This window comes from Erigeron canadensis, chromosome 8 (genome assembly GCF_010389155.1).
Source record: "Erigeron canadensis isolate Cc75 chromosome 8, C_canadensis_v1, whole genome shotgun sequence".
Lineage (NCBI taxonomy): Eukaryota > Viridiplantae > Streptophyta > Magnoliopsida > Asterales > Asteraceae > Erigeron > Erigeron canadensis.
Window position 1 is genome coordinate 20082525 of NC_057768.1, and position 19903 is coordinate 20102427.

General features: G+C 33.6%; 2 protein-coding genes across 2 annotated transcripts; one reads left to right on the forward strand and one right to left on the reverse strand.

Moving 5' to 3' along the window:
• Positions 1–1420: 1420 nt before the first annotated feature.
• Positions 1421–6706, reverse strand: LOC122609739. The gene is made up of 4 exons (XM_043782684.1): positions 6596–6706; positions 5510–5592; positions 2473–5421; positions 1421–1831 (listed from the first exon to the last, which is right to left on the reverse strand). Exons 3-4 carry the CDS (start codon positions 5291–5293, stop codon positions 1815–1817), a joined length of 2838 nt encoding a protein of 945 aa, XP_043638619.1. The 5' UTR covers positions 5294–5421; positions 5510–5592; positions 6596–6706; the 3' UTR covers positions 1421–1814.
• A 10418-nt stretch (positions 6707–17124) lies between these two features.
• On the forward strand, positions 17125–18508 carry LOC122578289 (E3 ubiquitin-protein ligase ATL6-like). The gene has a single exon (XM_043750216.1). It carries the CDS (start codon positions 17208–17210, stop codon positions 18342–18344), a length of 1137 nt encoding a protein of 378 aa, XP_043606151.1. The 5' UTR covers positions 17125–17207; the 3' UTR covers positions 18345–18508.
• Positions 18509–19903: the final 1395 nt, after the last annotated feature.

A 19903-nucleotide genomic window follows, 5' to 3' on the forward strand; every position in this document is an offset into this window, starting at 1 on the left:
GCATTTAGGCAGTTTAACCAAAGCATCAAATTGTTTCCACAGAGCATTTAGTTTATGATAATAATCAGCAATAGTAGAACCATTTTGACAAAGGGAATTAATCTTGTGATGCAAATTAAAAGTAACAGAACCATCAACTTTATCATAAGTTTCCTATAATTTAGCCCAGACATGAGAAGCCCTTTTAGAGAAAATTTGACCAACATACAACTCTTCAGAGATAGAGTTCAAAATCCAACCCAGTACAAATATTCATCCAAGTCCATTCTCTACAATTATTTAACATTTTAATGCTTTCTTAGAAAGAACAATATTGAATTTTAGTAATGCTTTCTTAGAAATAACAAAATAGAATTTTAGTAACATTTTATTTATGAAAATGAATAACGTGTACTCATATCATATTATTTTTGGCCGCAATGGCCGTTAGGTGATGTTTCCTTTTGGTTCTAAACACTTTCATTATGACACAAATAAAAAAAGGTTAGAATTATCGGTAAAAGGCTAAAAGCAGATGTAGAAGTTAGTCGAGTTTAAAAAAATGAAAGAAGGTTAACTTTCGATGTAGAAGGTTAACTCTAGGTAACTTGAGGAGTCAAGTTAAAACTATCTTGACTCATAGATGAAAATCAAAGGTCATGATTTTTGAATCTTAACCATTAATTTTAATCAAAGGGTTAAAATAACCCCAACTTGACTCAATTGAGGGAATCCTCGCCCGCTCTCTATTCTATGTTTGTTACCAAAAGTCCCTGATATTGAAACTGAATACTTTTTTTTTTTTTTGTCGAGTCCAACTCGGAATGCTTAGAATTGAACTTTGAACTTTCGAATATACCTAACTACTCCCTGAGTCCCTTCCACCCCCACCCTATATGAGATGTGACTATGTGAGTCTTAAGTCTTAACTCATTTGGCTGATCACAAAAGACTAATACATTGTCAACGAGTTACCAACCTAAGCACTTACTACTACTACTACTACTACTACTACTACTACTACTAATAATAATAATAATAATAATAATAATAATAATAATAATAATAATAAATTTATAATTATTGTAGTTATATACATTAAATATATAAATGCTACTCCTATTAATTGACAACTAAGGTTGGCACAAAGAGGGCGAGGGGTGAAGCTACTACTGTAGGGCGTAGGCTAGGCCGTAAGAAAGGTTGCAAACTACAAAACATTACCCAATTCAACGGGCATTAATATGCACATATGGGTTTTGCTTCTATTTGGGTTTAGGCTTATGTTTGGGATTCTACTTGGGCAGTTGGGCTTGTAAAAACTTGTTAAAACATTTTAAGCTTCATTAGCGGATATCCCAGTAAACTTGATAAGTGACAAATTTGATGAAATCAAAGTAGCCATTAGACGATTCGCATAGTAGAGAATTGGATTCACAGCTAATAGCCATCATATACTTTCCAATATCCACAATCATTTAGACATATATGTTGGGTCTTTTTCATCCAGATGAGCTACCAAACGTTTGGCGTATTTTCTCTTTACATTCCATGAACTTGCAGCATTATAGCCCTAAGATCGGGAAGAAAGAAATTCTATCTAAAACAGGTGTTTTACATTAAGCTAAAACCAAAAACCTTTCACCGACAAAAAAAAAAAAAAGAAAAAAAAAAAACCTAGAAGCCATTCTGTTCATCAACCTAGGCAAGAAAAAGAAGAAAAAAGGACATATAGATACATCTGAATCTGTTAGGAGAAGCAGGGCACTAATTCATCCCCAAAACCCTCTCCATTTTTCTTCTAAGAGCACATACACCAACTGCACCGCCCATGCTTAACTTGCATACAGTCCTGGACATAAGCCATATATGTTGTCATTGTTAGTAATCACAACTGAGATTTTGATTCTCTCAGGATAAAACTTGAAAAGTTGTAGAAGGGGGTCATAATGGTCCTTGATATCAAGCCACAAAATCCCGTCAAAGATTTAAAAGAGGGCGTCAAAGTGACATGATTGGAGTAATTAATATCTATGACAAGGTGAAAAAATTCAACCCATTTAGTTAAGAATAGGACAGGTTGTACTTCGATTTTAACTGGTCAAACGTTTAAAATAAAGTCTTTAGCCTAAAGGAAACTATAAGGATCCTTTCGCTACATAAACCAGATGAACCATTTTAGAGATAACAAATGTGGAAGCCACAGAACTTCTTTTAAATACACACGTTTTTTCACATACTATATTAAACAATTGCCCAACCCACTTGAAAACCCCATTATGCCACCTCTGATATGATTACCAATTCGGAACGAAGTGGTTATATAGTTATATATCGACAAAAGATCAGATAAATGTGAAAATGCAGCACATACAGATATAGGATAGCAATCAGCGTAATAGATTAATCTGACAGAGTTGTATACTGGACTATATGTAAACACTTATGTATGTACATGCAAACCACATAACGCCAGAAGAGATGGTCAGATACCTGGAAATTCTGCAAGATTGAGCACCCAATTCCCTCTCATGCAACCATCTAGCTCGTCTGTTAAACGAAAGGCAGGGACCCGGCAAAAGAACCTGTCTGACTCAGCAAGTGGTATCTCCATAACCTTCCCAAGATACCTATAAATGGACTTCTGGCCAGGAACACGTGAGAGGGACGAAACCTTTACAACATCTACATTGTTGTCAACAACTTCAACAATCTCACAATCACCAGCATTAGGGAATGTACACTTGGCATCCAGTGTATCATGTAAAACCCAAATCTCGTTTTCCCGTGGATATATATTGTATTTGGTCTTACCATTTAGTTCTGCTTTCACCAGATACAAAAAACTCTCTCTCTGTAATATTTGTACTGCACCATTACAAATTTTATACAAGCCACAGGCATTTGGCCTAATCGAATTAGAGCATATTTCAAGTAAGTTTACATGCAATCTAAGGGGAGACTTTTCAATATTTTTAATAAATGCATAGCAACCAAGCTTTCCATTCATGCTTCTAAGTGCCCATATTTGACCCTTTTCAAACTTCCAATTTTCTTTATCTTCATCGAAATCATGAGCAACTATATCTGATTCTTTGCCATTCAAGTTTGTGTTCATGTCATCATCATGACAAAAAGACTCAATACCTTTAGATGAAGTGGCAATATTGCTCTTGCTATCAATACCATTTGACTGCTCTGAGTTACACTTTAAGCCTCTAGGTGATTTTCTGACGTTAATCTTCCCCCTAACAAAGTTATTGGCTTTCACTTCTGGTGATTTAGGGCAAGAAGCACCACTATGGTTAGAGACGTGTTCAGGCTTCACCTTCACATTGTTAGAAAAATAAAACTGATCAAGGTCATCCGGTAGAGCAGTATTATCAAGCTCATAAGATCCGATGGGGACATTTTCTCTTTCATTGCCAGTCAATTTCTTTGATGGGATACGGTGAGAAAATCTTAAGAGTTCATTGCATGGGATCCGAAATTCAGCAAGTCGTGCACGGCTCGTTTTCTGGAACAAGCTAACAAAACCTTCAACTTTTACCATGTAAGAAACAAGAATGCCATTATCATTGTCAAAATCAGAAAGAACCTCCACAATCTCAAATTTATATTCCTTATGGCTTTCAGGATCAGAGCTCCATTTAATATCCCAATCCTTAAAAAGAGCCCAAATTTCACCCTTTCTAGGATAAATGACAAAAGAGAACTTTTTAATACCTTTCTCAAATGATATTTGATGAGAGAACATGAGACGATCACTTGTATCCTCTGAAGCTCCACGTTTAAATCTACCACATGCAATGGGTAAACCTTCTTTTGCCCATGTTTTTTCTAAATGGTTCTCAGGATCTGCTTCCAACCAAGAAATACGTAGCCTGAACCCAGATGCATAAACTTTCTTCACCTGTGCATAGAATCTCGGCATGCTGTCAATCTGATCATATACCGCCCAGATTTGATCAACGGCAAAACAATGCGGCTCCTTACTCTCGTCAAAATTGCTAAATTCCAGATCTGGAACGCTATGGAACACAGGGTCCATATCCTCTTCAGAGTCTGAATTAGATCTAGCATGGCCATTTTCTTCCTTCAATTTATCACTCTCTTTGATCTTGTCCTTTTGCATGCATCCTTGACCATTAACACTTGCTTTCGGTTCCTTTTGCTTACCATTATCATTCTTAAATTCTGCTTCAAGAACTTCCCTTTGTTTCTTTTGATTTTCTTTGACATCACTAGACAACTTCCTCAGCCTTGATCGTTTTTCTGGAATGAACTCATCTAATTTATCCTCCCTGCTAGAAACCTGCACCCTTTTACGAGATCTTTTTTGAACATGTCCGTCATCAGAATCAGAGACATCAATAGGATTACCACCAGAGTCTTTAGTTGCAGTAACTCCTTCCTTTCCACTTTTTGCTTTTAAATTACAATTTTCTACTGTTTCAGGCCTCACACTGCCACCAAATTTGGCATCTCCAGTTTGTGTAGATTGAGGGCCTTGGTGTGAAAAAGGTGTAAACGATGGTTCGGCCTTTGGTGGTTCGACTTTAGCTTTTTTCACTTTTCCTACCTCTTCCTGTTGAAAAGAGGCATGTCGGCCAGTGTTGGACTCTGGCTCCACTTTATGCATACCAGGATGCACAGAGGGATTTGGTTGGGCTGATTGATAGGGACCCAGATCAATAGCAGTGAAGAGTTGTGAGCAATTACGACACGTTATTCTTTTGTTTACCACATCCCTGTAAAGCTCGTACTTAATTTTACAGAAAGGACAAGCTGTCCAGAATGATGGCTTGCCATTCGAAACATTAGAGAATTTGGGGTTGGCCCCAAACTGCATGCCAGCATAAGAATTTTGATTTCCTTGATGATTTTGTGGTTTTGGTACCGAAGGTTTTACAGGCTCCCTACACTTAGTGTCATGAAAATACCTTTTTGCTTTGTCGGAGAGTATCATATTGGCTTCACCAATGAGTTTGAAGGCAGCTTCAGCTCCAGGAAACTGGTTCTTGTCAGGATGAAGAACAAGTGCAAGTTTTCGGTATTGCTTTTTAATAGTGGCATCATCTGCAAAACTTTCAAGTTTAAGAATTCCATAAAAGTCGACTACACTGCCATTTATCTTTTTCTGTGCTGAACAATGAACATCACAAACAGCTAACAATTGGGAGATGTTATCTAGTCCAGGAAAAAGTTTTTGAGCCTTGAGAGCAATTTTTCGAGCACCTTCAAAATCATTGTTCTTCATCTTTTTCTCAGCTATTTCCTTGGCCCTGATGGCCTCATCTTTGTTACACTCCATTACCACAATGATACAAATACAAACTACTCAAAAGCCTTCATCATACGTGCAACTCGTACAAGTCAAACAAAATAAATTAATGCTTTGCTTCCTCACTCCTTTTCGAACTCACTATTTTTACTTTCAATCTACAACAAATAAATAAACATTATATAATCCATGTTTAGCCTGTGTCCGTTCCAAATTTTTAACAGAAAAAAGATACTAAAGTCCCACCTGAGAAAGTATATATATTGGCCAACAGATTGGAGTGTATCTATCTACCTTCTTATAAATAATTTCCAACCAGTGTCAATAACCTGCAATTGAGTGTAGTCCATAACATCACTAAGAAAGTAGTAATCTTTCAAATGGGGGGGAAAAGCAAACAATTTATGCATCAAAATTTCCTAGTTTACTTTTTCAAAAATAAGCCAGAAAAATTGGACTATTACTGAGAACGGAGTTCACAAGACACACTTTAAGGAAACGATAAAATAATCCATCACTAACATAAGTAGAAAATACTATAACGGCACGGGCCACAAATTGTCGCAGATTACATAGAACGTACGGACTAGTTAAGCCCAAAGTGCGAAGTGCCAGATAACAGAGTGATTTATAGCTATATCTTTATATATACAATATTACTATTACTTTTACTGTATAAACCAAAATTCTCATCACTATTTTAAGACTATGTAACAAAGATATCAAATTCCCACATCACTCCAAAGCCTGCGGCCGGAATGTTTATAATTTGATATTTTTTTACCAAAAAAAAATCAATTTCCAAAAATCAAATTTGTCACCACTGCATGGCCCTAGAATGAAAAAAAAAAAAGAATAAATAATAAATAAACAAATTAAAAAAAACCCTGTAAGACTCATTTTTATAAATAAATAAAAATAATAAAAAGTTTGACAATTTGTGGTGATGCCATCAATGTAAGAGTAATACAAACATTCACGTGCCTTTCATTATATCAACACAGCAATCATGAGAATAAACAAAATGTATTACCCTAAATTGTACAAACATTTATACTTAATAGATTCTGGGTACAAAACCAGCATTTATATCTATACATATATATATATGATAATAATTATCAATATCAATACACATTATTATTATTACAATAAAACAAAATAGGTGAGTGAAAACCCTAATTAAGAGATGAAGAATGATTATATATTCATACCAAACCCTAAATGTGAGTATAAAATATATACTAAATGAAGCAATTATTACAGCGATTTAATAACTGAAATACATGTATATATATTTTTTTATATATATTGACAATGAAGAAAACTTACTGATTGAAGGTAGAGAGAGGAGCAGAGTGCGAGAAAGGAGCAGCGGGAACAAACAGAGAAGGGAAATAAATGAAAATGAGAGAGATTTTGGTTTGTTTTTTGGGTAATCAAAAGTGTATTTATGTTTTCTTCCCTCAATTTCATTCTATTTTCGTAATTTATATTTTTTGTTTCTGTAATGTTTTCGATTTACCATTTACCATTACGATAGTGTAATTTATATTGTAAAGTAAGCATATATAGTTGTACGTTTGTCTGTCAATATTAAATTATTATTGTTTTATAGTAATTTTCTAGAATATTCATTAAACCTAAAAATTTTAGTTAAGGGTTAAGTCATAAGTGGTTAACCATGAGCACGGATCAAAACCCGTTCTGGCCCGATCTAGTCTTACCAAACTAATTTGAAGCCCGAGGTTGCGATCCATATGTTTCGGTTGGGTTCAATTCAAGCTCGTGCTAAACCGGTTTAGCCCGAATTTTATTTATTTTAAAAGTTTTTGGTTTTTTTTTAGGACTTTTGTTGTTACTTCTTAAAAAATCTCTTGGGCTTGTGTTGTTTTCTTGCAATCTCCCAATTACATCCATTCTTATATGGTTTAAAGCACCAAAGTGTAACCAAATATAGCCAAATGATTATGTTTGTGTTGTAACCTTCAATAGTATTCAATCGATGTAAAGACCTCTGTATTTTGTTCAACGATGTATGCTACCGGGTTACTGTCTAGTTGTTATAGTTTATTGCTATGTCACGCCACGTCACTTGTCAAGTCAACACTTAATACATACATAATCTATGTTCATTAAATATTTTAGTTATTAATTGAACATTCACAATAAAGGTGAAATCCATAAACAACAAATGTTAAGAATAGCCTACAAAACCACATATACTTACATCTAACGGGGAGTTTAGAATCTGTAAAAGTAATTGGAAACTGAATGGATTGGAATTCGATGGAATTGAAATTTGACTGAATAATAATATGTATCTGTTTGGTTGACCAGAATTAAATGGAATGTAATGAAAGGAGAGAGATTAAATGAGAAGGTGGGTTAAGGAGAGAAAGGAGAAGAGGTTTTTCCAACCAGCCAAAAGTTGACATGTGACTTTTTTATTAAAAAAAAGGTTGCAAATCTGTAAATATTTTGACTTCAAACCCAAGCTGACCCAAATCACCTCAAGCTGACCCAACCCAACCCAAGTTGACCTAACTTACCTCAACCCGACCCAACCCAACCCCAAGTTGACCCAACCCAACCTCAAGCTGACCCAACCCCAAGATGACCCAACACGAAGTTGACCCAACACCAAGCTAACTCAACCCAACCCCAAGCTGACCTAACCCCAAACTGTCCCAACCCAACCCTAAGCTGACCCAACCCAACCCCAAGCTGACCCAACCCAACCCTAAGCTGACCCAAACCAAGTTATCCCAAGCTAGCTGACCAAGCTGACCCAACCCAAACTAACTCAACACAACTGACCAAGCTAACCCAATCCAGCTGACCCAACCTATGTTGACCCAACCTATGTTGACCCAGAACCCAATATAAACCAGAACTTAAGCTGACCTAGAACCCAGGCTGACCAAGCTTCACAAAAATTTGATTTATTTACAAAATTGCCAGCCCGTGTTTTAATTTAATTTGACACACGAGGCATTCTGATTAGCCCATAATACCTTATCTCCTTAAGATACCTTCTTCCAGGATTTTTACCCTGGAATGAAATTCATAATATAAATTATAAATAATATAAAACATTATTGGTTTTTATAAAATAATTAAAAGTCTAACATAATTATTTTATAAAATAAATAACTCTTTATTAATTAAACGTTTTATATAAAATAAATATAAACTGTTTTAAAATAAATTAGATAAAGTTATAGCGAAATATGAAATAAATAGCAACAGTTAATTATTATATTAATTATAATAATAGTAATAATTATTAATTATTATTATTATTATTAAAAATTAATATATTTGTATAAAATAAGTTTTATATTAATTGTAATATTAATAGTAATTATTATTAATTAAAATTATTATTATTATAAATAATACTTATATTAATTATAATAATAAAATTTATATAAATATATTTTATAAAATAGAAATAAATTTATAGTCGCATGAAATAGATATAAACTATTGGGTCGAAAATCGACTAAGTATAATTTGTTCAGAAAAAGCTGAATTTCAGTGAAAAATACTTGTACAGAATTCTAAAGTCATTCAGAATAAGTTCACTGAAGCTTCACTTCATATCAAGATCAGCCCAAACTGAAGATATTCATCCTCAAGTCGAAGACTGAAGAAAGAGAATCATCTCATAAGCAGAGCTCAGAGATGATTCTACCTGATCGAAGACTGAAGCATCTCAGTATAAAGTACTTACAACACTTTACACTGATTACGAGGAAACCTTTTTACTTTATCTCTCTTTATCCAGTTGTTTCCATAACATCTGGAACAGTGATAGATTGAGTAAAAGGTTGAGAATAAAGTGTAAAACATCACATCAAATGACTTTCACACTGAAACGACTCAACCCGAAATGATCATTTTTTTTAGTTGACCAGTATCAACACTTAGAAAATATTGCCAAATTTCGCTGAAAATCAAAATGTTATAATTCAAGAAATGACAAATAAAATGTTCTTATAATGGTATAATAAGACTAATTTACAAGTTTCAGAACTCGAGAAGTTCAAACGAAGGCTCGGTAAAAAGTGAGGCCGAGGACAGCAGATGGAGGATGGTATGGCGGATGTCCACCTTCACCTACGGATGCTCTGACGGATGATAAGCAGCATCCGCAGTTTCTGTAGTAACACCAAATGTGTCAACATTTCATGAAAGCATACCTTTGACCAAATTGAAATACCTTACATTTAGACATCTAAATAAGTTATAAACCAATAATTCAGCATCCCAAAGTCATCCATTTGATCAAGTATGTGTTTTTACACAAAAAGGTCATTTACCCAATTTACAAACAACCAAAGTTACCTAATTTCATTAAGATACAAATGACCGTATGACCAAGTTATAAGTACAAAAGCATACATATTTTACTTGCCAAAACACAACCAATGTATCAAGCGCCATAATGAGGTGGGATATCTAAGTATCTACCAAAAACATCATTCTTCTAATAAGAATGGCAATACCTTCAAGTTTTTCAAAAACAACCTTCTTCTATCCAACTTCCAATCAACAAAATCTTAGTTCATTCTTCCGGAACCACCTATAAAATGGTAAACATCTAAACGGTAAGCAAATGCTTAGTGAATATACTTGCATACAATCATATAAACGAAGGAGGGCAATGCACAAAGGTCTATTGCATATAGACTATGGCACCGTCGTGCCATATCTATAATACTCACCTTTGTGCCAACGGATTACATGTATCCATATAAGCAAATGATTACAATCACAATCAAGTTATAACAATAACAATGCTCCACATGAGCTATGACCACTACTTAGGCCCGTAATCAAAGACGTCCCCTACTTAGGCTCAACGCCAAATCAATTACCACACACGGAATCCACCATCGTATGGTAATTGACCCGACGAATATATAAAGGTATTCAAGTATACTCATCTCCTTCCCGACACAATAATCAAATTAAATAACCGCAATGCACAACAAGCTTTTAACCTATGCAAATCATTATATTACGTATAGAAGACAATGTTCACCATTTTGGATACTCAACCTAGCCTTTCAACATTACACTATATTATAACTAATATAAAAATATGTATTAATTATAGATGAAAAGATACTTTGATAGTATATACTGAAATCAATACAAAATGTATTAATTACAATTGAAGAGATACCTTAAATGGTAAGAAGAAACCAATATTATATTCCAAGTTGTGTTAGGGTTGACGTTGGGTCGTGTAGTATCCAGACGGTGAACCATGTTGCATTTAGAATGCGAATCGCAACCGTTTGCGAACTACAATCCGCTCCGTTGGTATACTCCAGAGATGCCCAAGGTCAATGGCAATCACGTTTAGAAATATAGTACGGTTAAAAGCGTATCAAGGATATATTCTATCCACAAACCAAACAAATTGAAAATACAAAACAATTCACAGATGGTGAATAGTAATTATATGAATTAGGATAATATATAGCTATACATTTATTTATACACCATAATTAGTATATCAAAGTATTTGTTAAAAGTGTTTTACTCATGTATTTCAACAAAAGTGCCAACATTTCAATATTCGTATAAAAGTGATATTTAACGTATTTAAATGCAAGTATGTATCAATTGAGTATAATAAGTTGACAAACATATCAATAGATAACATATAGTTTTACAATCATAGAGCAAAGTATAGTAAGGTTGTATAAAAACACTTACAAGTTTGGAGAATTAAAAATTCTATTATCAAAGTAACGATATAAGAATGAGCTCCAAAGAAGATCTTGATAGCATCGACTATAGCTTGGACTTGTTTACTTGAAGAATATGAATCAATCCTAACCTCATTTGGCCATTATAACTAGGCTTTTTAATGATCTTGAAAGAATTCCCGATAACAACTTTACTTGACGATTTCCTTGCAAAGTACCCTTAATTTTACTTTGAATTTCTTAAAGAGTTCTTGAGACTTATTATTATAAGGGGAGAGGGGATGATTATAGAGTTGTAGAATACCAATTTGAGGGAGAAAGAATTGTGGGAGGTGCAAATTTAAATGAAGGCTTAATGCTTGTACTTATAGTAAATGAGTTTACTAGTTAAGTGAAATGTATGGTGAATTTTGTGGTGTGGTGGCCAAATTCTTTACCAAGGATGGAGGTGGTGACATGCTTGTTTAGCAAGGTGGTGATGTGGTGTATTTATGGTGGAAGTAAAAGGAAATAGGTGATGTGTTTATTTTGTGATGGTTAGAACAAATATCTAGTTAAATATGTTTATCTAATTTGTGTAAGTATATAAAGTATATACTAGCTTTTTATAAACTTAATAGTAATGTTTATAAAAGATGGTGATGTGTTCAAAATGTGGTGAAATGATATAGAAAGTGATGATGTGTTCAAAACCTAATGGTTTACAAAATATCTAGTAAAACTAACTAGTTAACCTCCTTACTATTCACAAGATTAATTAAATTTTCCAATTTTTCGAGTATGTTACTTTATGAATTAAAAATCATAATCACTTGAAACACTAGATATTAGGTTTCCCTAAGTCTTAAATCCATACGATAAAAACTCACGCGAAAAATAAACGTTTTATGATTTTTCACGGAATATAACATTTTTATTTTCTTAGTTGCTCGTCATCATGGTTTTAAATCTTGCTCAAATAGTTCATACAATAGATTGATTACTCATATAATCAATTAGAAAGTTTAAACATGCACTTGCTCACCTAAGCATGCCTTTAAATAGCTTAAATTACTTTGGAAATTAAGCGAAGAACATCTTAATTGATTTCAATTAAAAATCCTGTTGAATGTAATTTTGACGGATGTTACAATATGTGTATATATACATAACAAAATAAGTGTGTCTGTATTTATGTATATATGCTTGTATATATGTTTGTGTGTGTATATCAGTGTGTGATTATGTATTTAAGTGTATGTATATATATATATATGTTATTTGTATAATTGTGTGTGTATGTATTGTGTTTAATATGTATCGTTTTGTTATGCGTCAATCCAAAACCCTAAAGATCTGTGCCAATCATTTAGGTATATATATATACGACCGAATTATTTATTGCTTTCTTGAGTTGTTTTAGTTTGTGAAAAGTGTTTTGATTAAATGATTGATTTGATATTGTAGTTATTCCTGCCATGACTATCCAAGAACATGATGGGAATGATAAGTCATGCGTGTGACATGCTTCTGATTTCTCTGATGTTGAACTAAAGGATGAGCTCTTTTGCATCAGATTTGGATCAATTGAGAGTAAGTTTTCTTTTTGCTTCTGATATCGACTAGCGACGTCAATCTTCAGTTCAAGCAAATAGTGGATGCGTAAGTAATACAAATTATAGAATCTTTATGAAAATGCATCTTTCATTATGAAGCTTTATGACCGGTCCTGTAGGAATAGTAATTCTTTATGAAAACGAGGGCTTAAAACCCGTTCGTTGGACGGGGGGGATGAAGGAAAATTTTTTTCATGATTAAATTGATTGGTTTTGTTGAATAGTTAAATTATACCAAGTAAATGTTTAGTTTGTCTACCTAACACAAAATGGTATAAAAACAAAGGTTCACTATACTTTCTTTCAACTTTTGCTACCTTTCTCATTGATGAAGTTAGTTTTTTAAGACTGGGATGTTATAGAAATCGCAAGGTCATAATGGGGAAAGTTTTGGTGCGTTGACCTATTTATAGACTCCATCAAATACACAAACCTTAGGATATACACATGAAAACATTTCAAAAACTGTCATTATCATCAATTCTCATTAATAAGTTATTTTATATAATCAACAACTCACGTACTCACATTCCCTCCAATGATTAAGCAACCCAAACACCGTCCCTATTAATATTTTCAACCAACTAAAAATATAATATGCACACACATATTATGATATATCTGATAATAAATAAAGTATTGAATAAAAGGACCTATCGAATTTCAAAGAAAATAAATCTATAACAATACATATATATATATATGTATATATATATATAAATATAGATACAGATGCATGCTAATATGATAACTTTAGGGATAAAGATTAATACTCTTGGTTTTTCAAAACGTCTTTTGCAAGTCATTAACTTTCCTATACACATATATTTCCTTTGCATTGCAAGTAATCAACTTTCATGCATATAGGTAATTAACTTCCCTCCATACATAATTGACTTTTAAGATTTAGGAAGAAAGATTAATACTCTTGGTTTTCTAAAACAACTTTTGCAAATCATTAAAATTTTCTACCCACATAATTTTCATTTTGCATTTCAAGAACTAATTAACTTTCTTGTACACATGTATTATAGGCTTTTCAAATTCATTTAACACATAACTATCATTAAGTATTCTCATAATCAACTTTAACATTAATCATAATTATTATGAAGAGAGAAGTTAAAGTTTTAGAATTGATTTCAAAACTTAACTTAGGCTTTTCAAATTTCATTTAACACATAACTATCATTAAGTATTCTCATAATCAACTTTAACATTAATCATAATTATTATGAAGAGAAGTTAAAGTTTTAGAATTGATTTCAAAACTCAACTTTTATATTATATATAGATATATAGATGCATCTTTCATTATGAAGCTTTAAGTACATGTACAACACTAGCTAAGCTGACTTTTAAGTTAAAAGTTGAACTTTGGAATGGCTATTGTAGGATTAGTCAATCTCGTTGTAGTAGCTGCAATGACTATTGGTTATCTTTATTGTTCAAAGAGTTGTATTTATGCTTTGAGAGGTTACTGAAATCAATAATGTTACTGACACTAATTAAAAGTATATATTTTAGGTTCCTAGTGATCAAAAGTTGCCATCACTATATCTTCTAGACAGTATTGTGAAACACATTGGACGTGATTACATCAGACACTTTTCCACCAAGCTCCCTGAGGTTAGATTTTAAGTCATACAAAGTGCTTATAAGTAGGCCATGCGAGACACTGTATCATTTTTTATTTTTTTTTCATGTATGATTTTTAAGGTATTCTGCAAAGCCTATAGGCAGGTTGATTCTACAATACATTTGGGTATGCGAGGCCAGACAGAAACTCCAGCAGTCAACCAGGGTAAGGAGGAACCGAAAAAGTATACCTTTTTTTAAAAAGTATATGACTCAATCTTTATACTAATTGTTGTAACCTGCCATGAAGGAAAAAGTTGCAGCCAGTGACATAACCACGAACTTTTAAATCACCTGAAGATGTCGTGAGATTCAATTGAACAGCTGGCATAAATCCTCAGAGGGCACGTGCTGATCCTCGGCTTAAATTTCATGTATGATATATATTGACCGTTTATATTTCTTCGACATATTATCATTGATAAAGCTTTATGAAGCATCTTTCATTATGAAGCTTTATGTACAAATGAGAATTGTGAATTCATACGGGTATTAGATATATAATCAGGTTTTAAAAAACAGACAAAAAAAAAATGATTTTATAGGTTATAACACTCAAAAACATGTCAAAAAGGTGGGTCATAAAGGTTATGACTCTTTTATTCGAAGGTCAAAAAAGAGAGTCATAAATGTGTGTCATACGTGTGCGTCATAGAAGGATGACGCCCAAATGCAGGTCATGAAAATTTATGACTGGTCCTTCCTTGACGCGCTTTTGCGCGTCATCTGACCCTTTTATGACACGCATTGCGCGTCAAGAATAACTGTTTTTCTAGTAGTGTGTTTATTTTTTACTTATGTGTTTTATTTTACTTTGTAGCCTCTTTTTATACAAACATGAATTTTTATGCAAGATGTCATAACAACGAATTTTTAATCCCTCACTTTCCAGCTTAAGATGTCATAACAATGTTGCCGAAATCTCTAACTTTTAGCTAGGTGAGTAGGTGACCACGTGATTTTGTTACCAACTTTGTGTCAACTATTAGAAAACTACATTCATTGGTAAACTTTAGGTTCTCGTAATCTTAACAAAAATAATTCCATAATTTAGGTTCGAAACTATATGATTGTTGATATAACAATGAGCCCGTGAAGGCGTGAACTACTAATAAGTCTAGTATTACTTTTCACATTAACTTACAATTCTGGCTGTGTATTGAAAATACGTCTCATCTATAGCACAACTAAAAAACAAGCTCTTTTGTATCCATCATGTCCTACTGGTATTGTAAGTGTAACTAAGGTGCCCCATGACCAAGTGGTTAAGGGTTTAATCCCCGTTTCGGACCATAAGTTTTGAGCAACGTGTGCTGTTTCTTTTTTATGTTAAAAGAAAAATGTTGTAAATTTATGGTACATTTCACTATGTATGTCCTTGTTCTCGAATATTGGCTATGATACCTCATGATGTGATATGAAATTAAGACCGCGCGTTTGGTTCACAGAATGTTTTTGGAAGGAATGAAATCTATCAAAGGAATTGAAATTTGAAAGAATGAAATTTGACGGAATGTTTTTGATTTTTTGCAAATTCAAGTGTGTGAAGGAATGAGATTCATTCCTCCATCTCTAAGGAATGGAGATTCCATCAAATGATGGAATGTTTATATTCCTACGGAATGTGATTCCTCCTTCTTTGAACAACCAAACACACTAAGGAACGAAATTCAATTCCAATTTCATCAAATTCTGATAACCAAACGCACAGTTTCCCAAGTCTTGAATGCCAACTAGCTGGAAAAGATTCATCCAATTAGCATGAAATCAAGAACTTAGTTAATATTGTGATTTGTTGGTGTATTACTAACAATCAATACAAAATTCTTTTTAGTTCACATAGGTCCAAAGTTTTCACAAGTTCAACAGAATTAGCTAAATGCACCTTTCACCAACTTAATATAGATAATTATGTAGGTAAACTTATTTTATACATGGGAATTTCTAGTATGTGCCCATTAGGCACAGGAGTTATAAATTAATTATTATACTTTTTAGACTTCCATGTAATCTTCTCATTAAATGTGTAATTTTATTCCCATTGTATCCTTTTCTTTTCCTTTTTTTTTATCTTCTCTTTTGTAATTTTTTGTACGTATCTTATATCCTTTCATCAATGTTTTATATACTCAATATATATAATTCAATTTTTATGTCATAAGATCTTCCGTCAACTTCCATTTGATTTTTATGTCAAAAAAAACATGTCTTCAATCTAATTCTACCTTCCTTTTAGCCATGCCCAAAAACTGTTTTGGGAGAATTGAACCTGTTCTAAACCGAAACTGGTTTTGATCAACACAATTAAAAACCGGTTTTTACATGGTTGAACTTTTTTTGAAAAATTTCCATGAACACTTTGTCATTGTCCTTTGTTAATATACATTTTGTTATCTTGAAATGATAATGTTGTCCTTTCTATAGTATGAGAATTGACCATGTTAATTTATTACGTTAAAAATAAATGATCTAACATGTTTTCTTTTACTTAAAGTTGCATATAGTCTTAAAATTCAATCTATCAAAACGTTATGATTTTAATCTTTTGCTGTTTGTTAAATAGTTTTTGAATGGGAATACAAACACTTTGTCTTGAAAAAGATGTGTGAGCTTTGTATAATAATCTCATTTGTCGTCTCACCTTATTAAAAGAGTTAATTTTTGTGTAAATCACATGACGTTTTATGCAATTAATTAACTATTATTAAAAAGAACAAAAAAACACAAACAGTATTGAGTTAGAAAAACAAAGAAAATATAGCAGCCAGAGCCAGCCTCCATGTAAGACCCCCCAATTATTGAACTATACTTTGAAACATCAGAAGTTGCCTAACACAAGACCTATTCAAACTTTCATACACCCTTTATAAGCATCCATTTCCACAAAAGTCAAAGTAAACCACACACACTTGTTATGTTCCAAATTACTATCCCTTTTATCTGCCAAACAAACACAAAATTTCCTTTCCTCAAAATTTTATCATGACCTCACACAATCAAACTAATTCACTGATTCTATTATTTTCACTATTATTTTTGCTATATCATGTTAGAGCTCAAACTCCACCTCCACCAGGTGCTTATCCATATGCAGATTTTAATCCTTCTATTATCACAATAATAGTGATACTTGTAGCTGCACTTTTTCTAATGGCATTTTTTTCGATTTACATCCGTCGGAGGTCGAACGAAGCCGGCGGTAGCATCCGTGCGGCGCTTTCTATGCGCCGTCGTGCTACCGCTTCACGCGGCCTCGATTCGACGGTCATCGAGACTTTTCCGACTTTTGTTTATTCTTCTATAAAAGGACTTAAAATCGGGAAAGGAGCATTAGAGTGTGCTGTTTGTTTAAATGAATATGAAGATGAAGAAACATTAAGATTGATTCCTAAATGTGATCATGTTTTTCATCCAGAGTGTATTGATGCTTGGTTTGAAAATCACGTCACTTGTCCTGTTTGTCGCGCGAATCTGGAACCAGATTCGGGCGAAGAAACAGGCGTTGGCGGTGATTTAGAGTTAGCAGGTGGCGAGGTTACGTCAGCTAACGAGGTAAACGAACCGGTTACTACTGGTTCAGATGCGGTAGCCATCTCGGTTGCCGACGATCCAGCCGCAACCGAGATGCAGCCAGAGTCACTGAACCGGAACCAAAGTGTTAAACAATCTTGGCCGATGTTTCCAAGGTTGTTTAACAAGTTCAGATCTCATTCGACCGGACACTCGTTAGTCCAGCCGGGTGAGAATCTAGACCGGTTTACTTTAAGGTTACCTGAAGATGTAAGAAAACAAGTTGTGAGCCGGGCTTTATTAAACAGAACAGGAAGTACGGTACGGATGGCTGGAGAAGGGAGTGGAAGAAGGGGGTATAGGGCCGGTGGGGCGATAAGCGGCCGGAGGAAATCTTATAGGCGGATGGGGAGTTTAGATCGGGTGGTGGTTAGGTCTGAACGTTGGGTTATGTCGAGAGCGCCGTCGTTTTTGACTCGGGCGTTCTCGACTAAGTCGCCAAGAGTTGTTTCCGGCAACGGGGAGGCATCAACATCTGCGACAACTCCTAAAGGGTCTAAAATGGAAGATAAAATTCCACTCAATAATATTGGACCCAAAAGTTGTTAATAGACTTTTGGGCTTTATGTTTTGTTTTCTTATGGAAATTGACTATTTTTTTCTTAAATTGGTTTGTTGTTGGATATAATTTTGCATTTTTTGTGTTACACTTGGAATTAATTGTAAGATAGAATAAATACCATGATAATTAAGAAGACATTACTTCGAACAAATGTATCATGGAACGTTGTATTTTTCAAACAGTATATTTTGTTACTAACTATGATGATGGTTCTGCCATTCTAAGAGGTCTCTCAACGGTCTCGTTGGTTGTTGTCACAAAGTAACATCATTAGCAACGCGCAACACCTCATCGGTTGCCTCGTCAGTTTGGTATGTTGCTTAAATGACGAAATCATTTTGCCTCGTTAGTTTTGGACTTTTAAATATTTTGACACAACAATATATAACATTGGTATAGTAAAACACTAAAACAGACGACTAACTAATCTGTAAATGATGGTTGAATTGGATGTATGGTATGTATTAGAACACATAGTATGCTTAAGATTCAAAACTTTTAGGAACATATAAATAAAGCTACAAAAGATAGGATTGCTTAAAATAAGAACATATCATCTTTTTCGTATTCCCTTTTCTCTAAGAAGACTTTAAATAGTGTGGCGTCATCCACCTTGTTATAGCGTGTATGCCGCACAAACAATACATCAATAAAGATGGCATGTTGCATGCTCATACTTGACTACATTTGATAATTACTCTCTTACTAATTACTATATTGCCACATAAATAGATCATATATATATATATATATTAATTAAAATTTAATCGATAATCTAACAATTCAATATTGGTGAATTTAATAAGCTTTTATCAACATGTTTTCTTTTTTTCCTATTATACAATGTCCTTGTTGACCAAATTCAAGACTGCTTTGTAGGAGTTTGAGAATTGTAGAGTACAAATGTGTGATTGTGAAATGATATTGTTCGGTTCCAAATATGTAATGGTGTGAATCATTGTCCCGATATCATGATTGGATACCCATCAACTTACTCTGTATGAGTCATATGTTGTCGGTATAATACCCCTATCCTAATCCCCACATGATCTGGGCACCCCAAAAGATTGAAACCATGTATTAAACTTCACATGTGGGTCTAGGCTTCATTGGTAATTGGTACCTTAAAAAAGGTACTTTTTGTGCCAAGCGGGTATCGAACCTAAAACCTTAAGGTTAACAAGTGTTTTGCTTACCAATAGGCTAACTCCTTATTGTTGTTCCAAATATGCTTGATCGTCATTGTTTACATTATAGCGCTGGTGATTATATTTAAAAGGTTAGTACTATGACCACAGTCGGCCTTACAATTGTTATAGGCTAAGTCATCACTTTAGAGTTTAGACACCCAAAATTTTAGGGCCTCGGTTTTTTGTATGATAGGCTTAGTGTTTGGACTTTGGGCTAGATACCATTATACGATTTGCATTAGATTAACGCTTTTATTGGTTTTTCCATCAACCTTTATTCCTTTTTTTACTAGTAGTTATAAGCTGAGCTACACTTATTTTTTTTGCTTTCGTTAACATTAAGTTGGATGTTAATG

What these genes read in the sequence shown, in the direction of transcription:
- LOC122609739 (XM_043782684.1), bottom strand. Translation starts at nt 5,293, where the DNA reads ATGGAGTGTAACAAAGATGAGGCCATCAGGGCCAAGGAAATAGCTGAG.
- LOC122578289 (XM_043750216.1), top strand. Translation starts at nt 17,208, where the DNA reads ATGACCTCACACAATCAAACTAATTCACTGATTCTATTATTTTCACTA.